The sequence below is a fragment of the Cetorhinus maximus genome, chromosome 11 (assembly GCF_964194155.1).
Source record: "Cetorhinus maximus chromosome 11, sCetMax3.hap1.1, whole genome shotgun sequence".
In the NCBI taxonomy this organism is placed as follows: domain Eukaryota; kingdom Metazoa; phylum Chordata; class Chondrichthyes; order Lamniformes; family Cetorhinidae; genus Cetorhinus; species Cetorhinus maximus.
The window spans coordinates 128,006,995-128,023,537 of NC_135889.1; the positions used below are offsets into that span (position 1 = coordinate 128,006,995).

Sequence of the window (16,543 nt, forward strand, 5' to 3'; positions counted from 1 at the left end):
AAGGTGCTTGATGGCCAGCATAGACACGATGGGTCGAAGGGCCAAGTTCTGTGCTGTATAACTCTATGACTCCATGAGTGCTGACCCTCCTACAGTGCAGCACTGTGACTGTCAGCCTCGATTGTGTGTTCAAGTCTGTGGAATGTGCAGACAGGCAGAACTACCAGTTGATGACCCGAGACATCACTCCTTCTGGGATTCTCACTCCCTTTTCTCTCCACGTTCCCCCATTCCTCGCACAGATTCAACCCACGTTTCTACCCAGGATTCTCACCTACACACAGTAACACAGAGGCCGAGGAGAGTTATGGTAGTCAGCACATGCTCTACAGCTAGAACGTCCTCATCGTAGACAGTTAGAGCAATGAGCACGGCCAGGATTGAGCCAGCAAAGAAGGCGAGATTTTTTGCGAGAACCGTGAGCAGTGGGGACAGGAAGCAGTTCATGTATTTTGAGGCGGCTTTATAGCCCTTGCTGAGCCGAGACTGTAGCTCATGGTCCAGCTCATTGAAATGGCGGAGGTAACATCGGCCGTACAATGACCAGCAGCGAGCCCCTAGGCTGCCTGGCTCTCGCTTGATCACCTCAGTGTAGCTGAAGAAAGCATAGAGAATCTGCCAGATGAGGATAACGGGGCACAGCAGCAGATTGGTGATGCCAATCCACAGGATCCTCGTGCTGAGTTTCTCCGCCAGTTCCAATCGGTTCCCTGCCTTCTTGTACTCCGACTTCAAACTCCACTCGTTCTGAAAGAGAGAGCCCGGTCCCCACAGGAAGATCAGCTCAAAGTTATACTTTAAGCCTCTGGTGTAGAAGACCACCTCACCGAGGGCGGGAAGGTGAAAGCAAATTGGTAGAAGGGATTTGTTGATCATAGCCACAGTGTAGTTTTTGAAACGCAGGATGCGATGGTAGATATCCAGCTCACTCAGCTCCCTCTTGTGGATGCAGATTTGATGTTCTTTCTGAATCTGGATAATACGAGCTTGAACTTCCTGCCAGCTGAAGTAGGGGAGATGAGACTGAAACAAAGCACGACAGCATCAGTTCAGACCCGCTACTCCCCACTGCCCCCCACCCGCTGCCCCCCACCCGCTGCCCCCCACCCGCTGCCCCCCTCCCGCTGCCCCCACTGACCCCCACCCCCGATTCCCCACTGACACCCACCCGCTGCTCCCCACTGACCCCCACCCGCTGCTCCCCACTGACCTCGACCCACTGCCCCCCACCCGCTGCTCCCCACTGACCCCCGCCCCCTGCTCCCCACTGACACCCCCCCACTGACACCCACCCGCTGCCCCCCCACCCGCTGCCCCCACTGACCCCCGCCCCCGATTCCCCACTGACCCCCACCCGCTGCTCCCCACTGACCCCCACCCGCTGCCCCCACTGACCCCCGCCCCCGATTCCCCACTGACCCCCACCCGCTGCTCCCCACTGACCCCCACCCGCTGCACCCCACCCGCTGACCCCCACCCGCTGCCCCCCACCCGCTGCTCCCCACCCGCTGCTCCCCACCGACCCCCGCCCCCTGCTCCCCACTGACCCCCGCCCCCTGCTCCCCACCGACCCCCGCCCCCTGCTCCCCACCGACCCCCGCCCCCTGCTCCCCACTGACCCCCGCCCCCTGCTCCCCACTGACCCCCGCCCCCTGCTCCCCACTGACCCCCGCCCCCTGCTCCCCACTGACCCCCGCCCCCTGCTCCCCACTGACCCCCGCCCCCTGCTCCCCACTGACCCCCGCCCCCTGCTCCCCACTGACCCCCGCCCCCTGCTCCCCACTGACCCCCGCCCCCTGCTCCCCACTGACCCCCGCCCCCTGCTCCCCACTGACCCCCGCCCCCTGCTCCCCACTGACCCCCGCCCCCTGCTCCCCACTGACCCCCGCCCCCTGCTCCCCACTGACCCCCACCCGCTGCTCCCCACTGACCCCCACCCGCTGCACCCCACCCGCTGCTCCCCACTGACCCCCGCCCCCTGCTCCCCACTGACCCCCGCCCCCTGCTCCCCACTGACCCCCGCCCCCTGCTCCCCACTGATCCCACACCGCCGTTCCCACTGACACCAACCCCCGTTCCCCATTGACCCCCCAACTCTGCTGTCCCCCACAGACCCCCCTCCGCTGCTGTTTCCCACAAACCCCCTCACTCTGGTGTTCCCCACTGAGTCCCACCCCACTGTTTCCCACTCACCCCCATATGCCACCTTAAACACCCACTCGCCCTTCCCCAGCTTTAACATTCACTCCCTCCACCACCGACGCACAGTAGCAGCAGTGTGTGTACCATCTACAAGATGCACTGCAGGAATTCACCAAGGCTCCATAGACAGCACCTTCCGAACCCACGACCACTACCATCTAGAAGGACAAGGGCAGCAGACACATGGGAACACCACCACCTGGAAGTTCCCCTCCAAGTCACTCACCATCCAGACTTGGAAATATATCGCTGTTCCTTCACTGTCGCTGGGTCAAAATCCTGGAACTCCCTCCCTAACAGCACTATGGATGTACCTACACCACACGGACTGCAGCGGTGTAAGAAGGCAGCTCACCACCACCTTCTCAAGGACAATTAGGGATGGGCAATAAATGCTGGCCTAGCCAGCGAAGCCCACATCCCATAAGTGAATTCTAAAATCCAGATGGCCAGTGTAACCTGCATCAACCGACACACCACAGTAATTCCAAACGTGTCACTGGCTCAGTCGTAGCTCTTTCACCTGTCACGATATCATGGCTTCAAGCCCCACTCAAGAGACAGGACTCCCCCCCAGCCACCCCCAGCAGTTCTCAACTCAACCCCAAGGAATGTAAGCAACAGAGAGCTGGAACTAGAGCTACAGGGAGCAGTAACATACCATGGGTATCTTCAGAGCATTCCTGTAAAACGCCCGAATCTCCCAGTAACAGCAGATGTTGTAGATGAATTTCACCAGCCGATGAACCCAGAAGACTCCAGCAATCAGCAGGATGAAGATGATCAGCACATTCTGCCGGATCCTGTAAAACAGGGACCCTTATCTTAAAAACCACTACATATACAACTCACAATTACAGGATCGGTTGAGGTGAAAAGTATCAGTACTTTTAAGGGGAAGTTGTATTAACACAATGGAGAAAGGAATAGAAGGCTATGTGAATGAGGTTAGATGTAGAACAGTGGGGAGGCTCGGGTGGAGCATAAGCACCAACATTGACCATGTGGGCTGAATGGCCTGCTCCTGTGCTTTCTGTACTGTGTAATTCTATGTAAATAAATGAAACTTGTTTCTTAAAAAAGCTGCTAAAATTGTAAAAAACCCAACTGGTTCACTAATGTCCATTAGGGAACAAGACTTCTGGTATCCTTAAAGGTGCTTCAGTCTGGCTCTCTGTGTAACTCTGCCCATTACCCATAGGAGGCGACAGCGACTCCATAGTGCTTACTCGGCAGTGCAGACATGTGGGGGCAGAAAGGCATCTGGCAGCGTGACCTTGACCAGCTGATTTTCGCGATGTGTGTTGTTCACCAGCTTGTTAGCGAACAGGATGTCGTAATCAACACAGTTGATGAGGAAAGTGGTGAAAGTTACAACGAAAACAAACTGCCTGTAAAAACCAAGAGAGGGAAAGAAAGAGAGAGAGAGATTACAACCACAGTCAGATACAGTGCAGAGTTACATACAGAGTAAAGCTCCCTCTACACTGTCCCCATCAAACACTCCCAGGACAGGTACAGCACGGGGTTAGATACAGAGTAAAGCTCCCTCTACACTGTCCCCATCAAACACTCCCAGAACAGGTACAGCACGGAGTTAGATACAGAGTAAAGCTCCCTCTACACTGTCCCCATCAAACACTCCCAGGACAGGTACAGCACGGGGTTAGGTACAGAGTAAAGCTCCCTCTACACTGTCCCCATCAAACACTCCCAGGACAGGTACAGCACGAGGATAGATACAGAGTAAAGCTCCCTCTACACTGTCCCCATCAAACACTCCCAGGACAGGTACAGCACGGGGTTAGGTACAGAGTAAAGCTCCCTCTACACTGTCCCCATCAAACACTCCCAGGGCAGGTACAGCACGGGGTTAGGTACAGAATAAAGTTCCCTCTACACTGTCCCCATCAAACACTCCCAGGGCAGGTACAGCACAGGGTTAGATACAGAGTAAAGCTCCCTCTACACTGTCCCCATCAAACACTCCCAGGGCAGGTACAGCACGGGGATAGATACAGAGTAAAGCTCCCTCTACACTGTCCCCATCAAACACTCCCAGGGCAGGTACAGCACGGGGATAGATACAGAGTAAAGCTCCCTCTACACTGTCCCCATCAAACACTCCCAGGACAGGTACAGCACGAGGATAGATACAGAGTAAAGCTCCCTCTACACTGCCATGCTGCAGTTATACAAAGTCCTGGTTAAACTGGCCCTGGAGTAATGTGAGCAGTTCTGGGCACCACACCTCAGCGGGAGTGCAGGGTAGTTTTACTAGAATGAAACCTGGATCCAAAGGTCGAACTAAGTGGACAAATTACACAAGATGGGGTTTATCCCCTGGAAATTAGACCAGGAAGGAGTGATTTGATCAAAGGGGAAGTGAAAGGGTAGATCGAAAAACATTTTCGGCTGGTTTGGAAGGTTGGTCAGGTTTAAGGGGCAAAGTCTAAAAATTGGAGCCTGACCTTTCAGCTGTGAAATTCGGAAAGATTTCTACAAACAAGGAACTATAGAATCTTAAATTTATTTCTGTAAACAGCAACTGATGCTAGATCCACTGTTGATTTTAAATCTGAGACTGAGAGATTTTTGTTAATCAAATATATTAAGGGGTGTGGGTCAAAGCAAGGGACATGGAATTAGATCACAGAGCAACCATTAAATGGCAGAGCAGGCTCGAGGAGTTGAATAACTTCATCCTCGTCCTATGTTCCTATTTGCTGTGACTCAGACTGACAGTTTTAAGGCAGTTTGGAGACTGCTGAACTCATTTCAATCAGGGTGCTTACAGGGAGCTGCCCATCAGTTTGTGCTGGACAGGAACCCACTGCCAAAGCTTCTTCCAAATTTATTTGTTCAAGGGATGTGTGTATCACTGGTTGGGCCAGCATTTATTGCCCATCCTTAATTGCCCTTGAGACGGTGGTGGTGAGCAAACTATTGGGATTAAAGGGTGACAAGTCCCCAGGACCTGATGGCCTACATCCCAGGGTCTTAAAGGAAGTGGCAGCGGAGAAAGTGGCTATAATACTCCCAAATTCCCTGGATTCTGGAAAGGTTCAAGTGGATTGGAAAAATGCTAATATAGCGCTCTTATTCAAAAAAGGGGGGGAGGCAGAAAGTAGGAAACTATAGACCAGTTAGTTTAACGTCTGTCATTGGGAAATTGTTGGAATCCATTATTAAGGAAGTAGTAATGGGGCATTTGGAAAGTCAAAATGCAATCCATCAGAGCCAGCATGGTTTTATGAAGAGTGAATCGTGTTTGACTAATTTGCTAGAGTTCTTTGAAGATGTGACAAGCAAAGTGGATAATGGGGATCCTGTAGATGTAGTATATCTGGACTTCCAGAAGGTCTTTGATAAGGTGCTGCACAAAAGATTAATACACAAGATAAGATCACACGGAGTTAGGGGTAATATATTAGCTTGGATAGAGGATTGGCTAACCAATGGGAAGCAGAGAGTCGGGATAAATGGGTCTTTTTCTGGATGGCAAGCTGTAACTAGTGGGGTGCCACAAAGTTCGGTCCTTGGGCCCCAACTATTTACAATCTATATTAATGACTTGGATTCAGGGATAGAAGGTACTATAACTAAATTTGCAGATGACACCAAAATAGGTGGGAAAGTAAGTTGCAATGAAGAAATAAGAAATTTACAAATGCATATGGACAGGTTAGGTGAATGGGCCAAAATTTGGCAGATGGAGTTTAACGTGGATAAGTGTGAGGTTATCCATTTTGGTCGGAAGAATAAAAAGGCGACTTATTATTTAAATGGAGAGAAACTTCAGAATGCTTCAGTGCAGAGGGATCTGGGTGTCCTAGTGCATGAATCGCGGAAAGCTAGTATGCAGGTACAGCAGGTAATAAGGAAGGCAAATGGAATTTTGGCATCTATTGCTAAAGGAATAGAGTATAAAAATAGGGAAGTGTACAAGGCATTGGTGAGACTGCACCTGGAGTACTGTGCACAGTTTTGGTCCCCTTACTTGAGGGAGGATGTAGTTGCACGGGAGGTGGTTCAGAGGAGGTTCACTAGATTGATTCCAGAGATGTGGGGCTTGTCTTATGAGGAGAGATTGAGTAGTTTAGGCCTATACTCGCTAGAGTTTAGAAGGATGAGAGGAGATCTAATTGAGGTATATAAGATGCTAAAGGTGATAGACAAAGTAGACGTGGAGCAGATGTTTCCCCTTGTGGGGCATTCTAGAATGAGAGGCCACAGTTTTAGGCTAAGGGGTGGTAAATTTAATCAGAGATGAGAAGGAATTACTTTTCTCAAAGGGTCATGAATCTGTGGAATTCACTACCTCAGAGTGCAGTGGATGCCGGGACGCTGAATAAACTTAAGGAGGAGATAGACAGATTTTTAATTAGTAACGGGTTGAAAGGTTATGGGGAGAGGGCGGGAAATTGGAGTTGGGGCCAAAATGAGATCAGCCATGATCGTATTGAATGGCGGGGCAGGCTCGAGGGGCTGAATGGCCTACTCCTGCTTCTAGTTCTTATGTTCCTGAACCGCTGCAGTCCATGTGGTGTAGGTACACCCGAGCTCCTGGGCAATCCCCAGATCTCCACACAATAAAAGCAAAATACTGTGGATTCTGGAAATCCAAAATGCAAACTGAAAACGCTTGAAATTCTCATCAGGTCCGGCAACATCAGTAGAGAGATATTGAGTTTGAAACGTTAATTCTGTTTCTCTCTCCCTAGATCTCCATGTTCCCAGAGTCGAGGCCGGACCCCCGCCCGGCGGCCGAGGGGAGGCCGGACCCCCGCCCGGCGGCCGAGGGGAGGCCGGACCCCCGCCCGGCGGCCGAGGGGAGGCCGGACCCCCGCCCGGCGGCCGAGGGGAGGCCGGACCCCCGCCCGGCGGCCGAGGGGAGGCCGGACCCCCGCCCGGCGGCCGAGGGGAGGCCGGACCCCCGCCCGGCGGCCGAGGGGAGGCCGGACCCCCGCCCGGCGGCCGAGGGGAGGCCGGACCCCCGCCCGGCGGCCGAGGGGAGGCCGGACCCCCGCCCGGCGGCCGAGGGGAGGCCGGACCCCCGCCCGGCGGCCGAGGGGAGGCCGGACCCCCGCCCGGCGGCCGAGGGGAGGCCGGACCCCCGCCCGGCGGCCGAGGGGAGGCCGGACCCCCGCCCGGCGGCCGAGGGGAGGCCGGACCCCCGCCCGGCGGCCGAGGGGAGGCCGGACCCCCGCCCGGCGGCCGAGGGGAGGCCGTACCCGTGCCCGGCGGCCGAGGGGAGGCCGTACCCCCGCCCGGCGGCCGAGGGGAGGCCGTAACCATGCCCGGCGGCCGAGGGGAGGCCGTACCCCTGCCGGCGGCCGAACCCCCGCCCAGCGGCCGAGGGGAGGCCGTACCCGTGCCCAGTGTCCGAGGTGATGCCCCCCTCGGTCGAGCAGCTGGGGTGATGCCTCCCTCTGGCGAGCAGCTGGGGTGAGGCTGTACCTCGGTCGAGCAGCTGAGGTGATGTCTCCCTCTGCCGAGCAGCTAGGGTGAAGCTGTACCTGTGCTGGGAACACATTCTACTAGAGTTTAGTTAAGACAAAACAAACAACTTACACCAATTCAAACATTTCTGTCAGCAGCATACAGAGAAAGCCATTCTTCTGATGTAAGTGGTAGATGTGCCAGACAGTTAAGGAAAGACCAGAAACTTCAAATAAAGAAATACAGCAGGAGACACATCACATTCCCAAACCGAGGCAGCCCAATGTACAGAGAACCAGAAACAACAGCATGAACATTGAACATTATCTTGGGACACACAGTAAATAATCCTGCCAATACTGCCAGCTGCTGTTAGACACAGTATTTTCCCAGAGAGAGGGGAGGAGGAGAGAACAGTCAGTGTACAGATATCGCCCTGAGAGAGAGAGGGACTGAGACACACCAGTCAGTGTACAGATATCTCCCTGAGAGAGAGGGGACTGAGAGACACCAGTCAGTGTACAGATATCTCCCTGAGAGAGAGGGAACAGAGAGACACCAGTCAGTGTACAGATATCTCCCTGAGAGAGAGGGACTGAGAGAAACCAGTCAGTGTACAGATATCTCCCTGAGAGAGAGGGACTGAGAGAAACCAGTCAGTGTACAGATATCTCCCTGAGAGAGAGGGGACTGAGAGACACCAGTCAGTGTACAGATATCTCCCTGAGAGAGAGGGACTGAGAGAAACCAGTCAGTGTACAGATATCTCCCTGAGAGAGAGGGGACTGAGAGACACCAGTCAGTGTACAGATATCTCCCTGAGAGAGAGGGGACTGAGAGACACCAGTCAATGTACAGATATCTCCCTGAGAGAGAGAGGGACTGAGACACACCAGTCAGTGTACAGATATCTCCCTGAGAGAGAGGGGACTGAGAGACACCAGTCAGTGTACAGATATCTCCCTGAGAGAGAGGGGACTGAGAGACACCAGTCAGTGTACAGATATCTCCCTGAGAGAGAGGGACTAAGAGACACCAGTCAGTGTACAGATATCTCCCTGAGAGAGAGGTGACTGAGAGACACCAGTCAGTGTACAGATATCTCCCTGAGAGAGAGGGGACTGAGAGACACCAGTCAGTGTACAGATATCTCCCTGAGAGAGAGGGGACTGAGAGACACCAGTCAGTGTACAGATATCTCCCTGAGAGAGAGGGACTAAGAGACACCAGTCAGTGTACAGATATCTCCCTGAGAGAGAGGGGACTGAGAGACACCAGTCAGTGTACAGATATCTCCCTGAGAGAGAGGGGACTGAGAGACACCAGTCAGTGTACAGATATCTCCCTGAGAGAGAGGGGACTGAGAGACACCAGTCAGTGTATAGATATCTCCCTGAGAGAGAGAGAGAGGGACTGAGAGACACCAGTCAGTGTGCAGGTATCTCCCTGGTAGAGAAAGGGACTGAGAGATGCCAATGTACAGATATCTCCCTGAGAGAGAGGGGACTTTAGAGACACCAGTCAGTGTGCAGGTATCTCCCTGAGAGAGAAAGGGACTGAGAGACACCAGTCAGTGTACAGATATCTCCCTGAGAGAAAGGGGACTGTTATGACTGAGCAGTTGGTAAAGTTGACTTATTTATAAAAATCCCAGCGGGAAACTTAAAACAACTGTCATAACCTATAATTTTAAGTGTTATCTTTGAGATGCAACTTTAAATTCAGGAATCATACCACCAGTTCTCGAGAGGTTTCATTTAGCTTAATATAAAACATTGTATTAATTTACACATGGCTACAAATTACTACGATCATAACTTTTAACAAATTCCCAAACTAATCCCCATGAAGGCAACAGCAACCCATAGATTTAACCAGACACTGGGCAAAGCATTTTCACTTTATGAATTCAAAATTAGATTCTTTTCACTTTGGTTCCTGTGGAGACAGTTGGACGCTTACAGCTGCTTTTGATCTCACATTGCCTCTGCCTTACACACACAAAAACGGTTGTCTTGTTATACCTAGCACAGCTCATTGAATGTAAATTTTCAATGTATTACCAGCTACTTTGAACTCCACCTCTTCTAACAATAAAACCCCTTTCATTGTACCAATTTTATTAGTAATATAAACATATTGCTTGGTCTCTGCTAGCTAGGTGCCAGAATTCACCCCACTTCTTGAATGCTATATTCAAAAAAATGCAAATGCACTCTGTCTCTCTTACATATCAAAACTAGTACACATCAAAGCACCCAGACTAACTGGCTTTAATCCAATTAAGGCACACCCACAGACAAAACCTCTATTTTAAAGGGAAAATATTTTCCAATAATATTATGTACATTAATAGCTTCATGAAAGGGACCGAGAGACACCAGTCAGTGTACAGATATCTCCCGGAGAGAGAGAGGGGACTGAGAGACACCCGTCAGTGTACAGATATCTCCCTGAGAGAGAGAGGGGACTGAGAGACACCAGTCAGTGTACAGATATCTCCCTGAGAGAGAGAGAGGGGGCTGAGAGAGACCAGTCAGTGTACAGATATCTCCCGGAGAGAGAGAGGGGGCTGAGACCAGTCAGTGTACAGATATCTCCCTGAGAGAGAGAGGGGGCTGAGACCAGTCAGTGTACAAATATCTCCCTGGGAGAGAGAGGGGGCTGAGAGAGACCAGTCAGTGTACAGATATCTCCCGGAGAGAGAGAGAGGGGACTGAGAGACACCAGACACTGTACAGATATCTCCCTGAGAGGGACTAGGAGACACCAGACACTGTACAGATACACATTCGGTAGTGCAGAACTTGAGTATTGCAGAAAAAAGACATATGTTGTCGAAGCTTTTCATCTTGCACTCATCAGGACAATCCGCAAGAATACCAAATGTAAAAGGAACAATAACTTATACTGAATGAGAAGAGAGTGCTGATTGGTTAGCAAGTCGACTCTGATTGGTAGAGGCGCTGCCATGGAGAATACATCAGTCAACTGATGACTGACAAGCTTTGTTTAAAATCAAACCAGACAGTCTGGTCAAGGCATTGCCACTGAGAATGAACCAGAGACTGGCTATCACCGATTTTGTAACATGCAAAATATGTGTACACATTCTGTCCGCAAAGGACAGGGCCTGTGGATTGATATATGTAGCTCCTAGCACACGTAAGTGAGCTATACTGTGAGCCTGACTGATAATCTTAAATCGGTTCTCCGTGTAATTCTTAACACACTCAGGGTTGTTCAGCAAGTGTTGTCTAATCGCAGAATCATATCTAATGTCAGACACTGTGTTTTGAGTTTTGCCAACATGGGATGGTTGGGTGCTGTCAGTACCTTGCCTGTTATGAGCAGCCAAAGGGATGTGATGTTTGATACAATCTGCCAGTCTTTTTCCAGCAACACGCAAGTCAGTATACAGATATCTCCGAGAGAGAGAGGGGACTGAGAGAGACCTGTCAGTGTACAGATATCTCCGAGAGAGAGAGGGGACTGAGACACCAGTCAATGTACAGATATCTCCGAGAGAGAGAGAGGGGACTGAGAGACGCCAGTCAGTGTACAGATATCTCCCAGAGAGAGAGGGGTCTGAGACACAGCTGTCAGTGTACAGATATCTCCCTGAGAGAGAGGGGGCTGAGAGAGACCAGTCAGTGTACAGATATCTCCCTGAGAGAGAGGGGACTGAGACACAGCTGTCAGTGTACAGTTATCTCCCTGAGAGGGGACTGAGACACAGCTGTCAGTGTACAGATATCTCCCTGAGAGAGAAGGGACTGAGACACAGCTGTCAGTGTACAGATATCTCCCTGAGGGAGAGGGGACTGAGACACAGCTGTCAGTGTACAGATATCTACCTGAGAGAGAGGGGACTGAGAGACACCAGTCAGTATACAGATATCTCCCTGAAAGAGAGGGGTCTGAGACACAGCTATCAGTGTACAGATATCTCCCTGAGAGAGAGGGACTGAGACACACCTGTCCGTGTGCAGATATCTCCGAGAGAGAAGAGACTGAGACACAGCTGTCAGTGTACAGATATCTCCCTGAGAGAGAGGGACTGAGACACACCAGTCAGTGTACAAATATCTCCGAGAGAGAAGGGACTGAGACACAGCTGTCAGTGTACAGATATCTCCCTGAGGGAGAGGGTACTGAGAGACACCAGTCAGTGTACAGATATCTCCCTGAGAGAGAGGGGTCTGAGAGACACCAGTCAGTGTACAGATATCTCCCTGAGAGAGAGTGGACTGAGAGACACCAGTCAGTGTACAGATATCTCCCTGAGAGAGAGGGGTCTGAGACACAGCTGTCAGTGTACAGATATCTCCCTGAGAGAGAGTGGACTGAGAGACACCAGTCAGTGTACAGATATCTCCCTGAGAGAGAGTGGACTGAGAGACACCAGTCAGTGTACAGATATCTCCCTGAGAGAGAGGGGTCTGAGACACAGCTGTCAGTGTACAGATATCTCCCTGAGAGAGAGGGGACAGAGACACCAGTCAGTGTACAGATAACTCCCTGAGAGAGAGTGGACTTAGAGACACCAGTCAGTGTTTAGATATCTCCCTGAGACAGAGAGGGGACTGAGAGAGACCAGTCAGTGTACAGATATCTGCCTGAGAGAGAGAGGGGGTGGCTGAGACCAGTCAGTGTACAGATATCTCCCTGAGAGAGAGAGGGGGCTGAGACCAGTCACTGTACAGATATCTCCCTGAGGGAGAGAGGGGGCTGAGAGACACCAGTCAGTGTACAGATATCTCCCTGAGAGAGAGAGGGGGCTGAGACCAGTCAGTGTACAGATATCTCCCTGAGACAGAGAGGGGGCTGAGACCAGTCAGTGTACAGATATCTCCCTGAGAGAGAGAGGGGGCTGAGAGAGACCAGTCAGTGTACAGATATCTCCCTGAGAGAGAGAGGGGGCTGAGAGACACCAGTCAGTGTATAGATATCTCCCTGAGACAGAGAGGGGACTGAGAGAGACCAGTCAGTGTACAGATATCTCCCTGAGACAGAGAGGGGGCTGATACCAGTCAGTGTACAGATATCTCCCTGAGGGAGAGAGGGGGCTGAGAGAGACCAGTCAGTGTACAGATATCTCCCGGAGAGAGAGAGGGGGCTGAGACCAGTCAGTGTACAGATATCTCCCTGAGACAGAGAGGGGGCTGAGACCAGTCAGTGTACAGATATCTTCCTGAGAGAGAGAGAGGGGGCTGAGAGAGACCAGTCAGTGTACAGATATCTCCCGGAGAGAGAGAGGGGGCTGAGACCAGTCAGTGTACAGATATCTCCCTGAGAGAGAGAGGGGGCTGAGACCAGTCAGTGTACAAATATCTCCCTGGGAGAGAGAGGGGGCTGAGAGAGACCAGTCAGTGTACAGATATCTCCCGGAGAGAGAGAGAGGGGACTGAGAGACACCAGACACTGTACAGATATCTCCCTGAGAGAGAGAGGGAACTGAGAGACACCAGTCAGTGTACAGATATCTCCCTGAGAGAGAGGGGACCGAGAGGCACCAGTCAGTGTACAGATATCTCCCTGAGAGAGAGAGGGGACTGAGAGAGACCAGTCAGTGTACAGATATCTCCCGGAGAGAGAGAGAGGGGACTGAGAGACACCAGACACTGTACAGATATCTCCCTGAGAGGGACTAGGAGACACCAGACACTGTACAGATACACATTCGGTAGTGCAGAACTTGAGTATTGCAGAAAAAAGACATATGTTGTCGAAGCTTTTCATCTTGCACTCATTAGGACAATCCGCAAGAATACCAAATGTAAAAGGAACAATAACTTATACTGAATGAGAAGAGAGTGCTGATTGGTTAGCAAGTCGACTCTGATTGGTAGAGGCGCTGCCATGGAGAATACATCAGTCAACTGATGACTGACAAGCTTTGTTTAAAATCAAACCAGACAGTCTGGTCAAGGCATTGCCACTGAGAATGAACCAGAGACTGGCTATCGCCGATTTTGAAACATGCAAAATATGTGTACACATTCTGTCCGCAAAGGACAGGGCCTGTGGATTGATATATGTAGCTCCTAGCATACGTAAGTGAGCTATACTGTGAGCCTGACTGATAATCTTAAATCGGTTCTCCGTGTAATTCTTAACACACTCAGGGTTGTTCAGCAAGTGTTGTCTAATCGCAGAATCATATCTAATGTCAGACACTGTGTTTTGAGTTTTGCCAACATGGGATGGTTGGGTGCTGTCAGTACCTTGCCTGTTATGAGCAGCCAAAGGGATGTGCTGTTTGATACAATCTGCCAGTCTTTTTCCAGCAACACTCAAGTCAGTATACAGATATCTCCGAGAGAGAGAGGGGACTGAGACACAGCAGTCAGTGTACAGATATCTCCGAGAGAGAGAGGGGACAGAGACACCAGTCAATGTACAGATATCTCCGAGAGAGAGAGGGGACTGAGAGACGCCAGTCAGTGTACAGATATCTCCCTGAGAGAGTGGGGTCTGAGACACAGCTATCAGTGTACAGATATCTCCCTGAGAGAGAGAGGGGGCTGAGAGAGACCAGTCAGTGTACAGATATCTCCCTGAGAGAGAGAGGGGGCTGAGACCAGTCAGTGTACAGATCTCCCTGAGACAGAGAGGGGGCTGAGACCAGTCAGTGTACAGATATCTCCCTGAGAGAGAGAGAGGGGGCTGAGAGAGACCAGTCAGTGTACAGATATCTCCGTGAGAGAGAGAGGGGGCTGAGACCAGTCAGTGTACAGATATCTCCCTGAGAGAGAGAGGGGGCTGAGACCAGTCAGTGTACAAATATCTCCCTGAGAGAGAGAGGGGGCTGAGAGAGACCTGTCAGTGTACAGATATCTCCCTGAGAGAGAGAGGGGACTGAGACACAGCTGTCAGTGTACAGATATCTCCGAGAGAGAGAGAGGGGACTGAGAGACCTCAGTCAGTGTACAGATATCTCCCTGAGAGGGGATTGAGAGACTCCAGTCAGTGTACAGATATCTCCCTGAGAGAGAGAGGGGACTGAGACACAGCTGTCAGTGTACAGATATCTCCATGAGGGAGAGGGGACTGAGAGACACCAGTCAGCGTACAGATATCTCCCTGAGAGAGAGGGGTCTGAAACACAGCTGTCAGTGTACAGATATCTCCCTGAGAGAGAGGGACTGAGACACACCAGTCAGTGTACAGATATCTCCGAGAGAGAAGGGACTGAGACACAGCTGTCAGTGTACAGATATCTCCCTGAGGGAGAGGGGACTGAGACACAGCTGTCAGTGTACAGATATCTCCCTGAGGGAGAGGGGACTGAGAGACACCAGTCAGTATACAGATATCTCCCTGAAAGAGTGGGGTCTGAGACACAGCTATCAGTGTACAGATATCTCCCTGAGAGAGAGGGACTGAGACACACCTGTCCGTGTGCAGATATCTCCGAGAGAGAGAGGGGGTGGCTGAGACCAGTCAGTGTACAGATATCTCCCTGAGAGAGAGAGGGGGCTGAGACCAGTCACTGTACAGATATCTCCCTGAGGGAGAGAGGGGGCTGAGAGAGACCAGTCAGTGTACAGATATCTCCCTGAGGGAGAGAGGGGGCTGAGAGAGACCAGTCAGTGTACAGATATCTCCCTGAGAGAGAGAGGGGGCTGAGACCAGTCAGTGTACAGATGTCTCCCTGAGAGAGAGAGGGGGCTGAGACCAGTCAGTGTACAAATATCTCCCTGAGAGAGAGAGGGGGCTGAGAGAGACCAGTCAGTGTACAGATATCTCCCTGAGACAGAGAGGGGGCTGAGACCAGTCAGTGTACAGATATCTCCCTGAGACAGAGAGGGGGCTGATACCAGTCAGTGTACAGATATCTCCCTGAGAGAGAGAGGGGGCTGAGACCAGTCAGTGTACAAATATCTCCCTGAGGGAGAGAGGGGGCTGAGAGAGACCAGTCAGTGTACAGATATCTCCCTGAGGGAAAGAGGGGACTGAGACTGACAAACCCCAGTCAGTGTGGAGATCTCTTGATTGAACTCTCTGTGAAATCACCCACAGCAGAGATATGTTAATTGCCTTGTTCCCATGAATTCACTGCCACTGAAGAAACTGGATAGATAACTGGTACAAGCTCAATTGTCCTTACTCCAAGAGGCTGATGGAACAGTTTTAGGACACAGTCCAAAAGGATATTCTGGAGAAGAATAGATCCAGGTTTTCAATGTGATGCCATGGAGCTATGGAGAATGAAACAGAAGGATTAGAAATTATTAGAAAGCCTTTGCACATTACCAGGCAGAATCACAGAATTGTTACAGGAGGCCACCATTCGGCCCATCGTGTAGCACCGGCTCTCCAAATGAGCATCATGACCTAGTGCCATTGCCCTGCCTTTTCCCCGTACCCCAGCACATTGTTTCTATTCAATAATCATCCGATGCCCTCTTGAATGCCTCAATTGAACCTGTCTCCACCACATTTCCAGGCAGTGCATTCCCTGTCGCTTCTCTTATTTGCTTCTTCACTTCTCTTCTGAGTCTTCTCTATTCCGCTTGGTTGTCAATTGTGTTTTCTACTGGAGACCTGTCATTATCACACTTTTTCTTCTTTATCTTAATTTCTATCTCATTTTTCATCCAGGGAGCTTTGGATTTGTTTGTCATACCTTTTCCTTTCGATGGAATATACCTTGACTGTGCAAAAACAGGAGACTACTGGAGATTTCACAGAATCACACAGTGCAGAAGAGGCCCTTCAGCCCATCGAGTCTGCACCGACACGTGAGAAACACCTGACCTACCTACCTAATCCCATTTACCAGCACTTGGCCCATAGCCTTGAATGTTATGACGTGCCAAGTGCTCATCCAGGTACTTTTTAAAGGATGTGAGGCAACCCGCCTCCACCACCCTCCCAGGCAGCGCATTCCAGA

At 51.3% G+C, this 16,543-nt stretch overlaps 1 protein-coding gene across 2 annotated transcripts in view; it reads right to left on the bottom strand.

Annotated features, from left to right (window-relative positions):
* atg9a (ATG9 autophagy related 9 homolog A (S. cerevisiae)) overlaps positions 1 to 16,543 on the bottom strand; it is a 36,768-nt gene that overhangs the window by 14,783 nt on the left and 5,442 nt on the right. The window contains exons 3-7 of one of the 2 annotated variants that reach the window (XM_078552761.1): positions 15,805 to 15,848; positions 7,777 to 7,841; positions 3,432 to 3,593; positions 2,864 to 3,005; positions 275 to 1,023 (exon numbers count right to left, since the gene is read on the bottom strand). In XM_078552761.1, the coding sequence (XP_078408887.1) occupies positions 275 to 1,023; positions 2,864 to 3,005; positions 3,432 to 3,593; positions 7,777 to 7,841; positions 15,805 to 15,848 (1,162 nt within the window). Of the gene's footprint in view, positions 1 to 274; positions 1,024 to 2,863; positions 3,006 to 3,431; positions 3,594 to 7,776; positions 7,842 to 15,728; positions 15,759 to 15,804; positions 15,849 to 16,543 lie in introns of those variants that run through there. The other variant, XM_078552762.1, reaches the window with a different exon arrangement.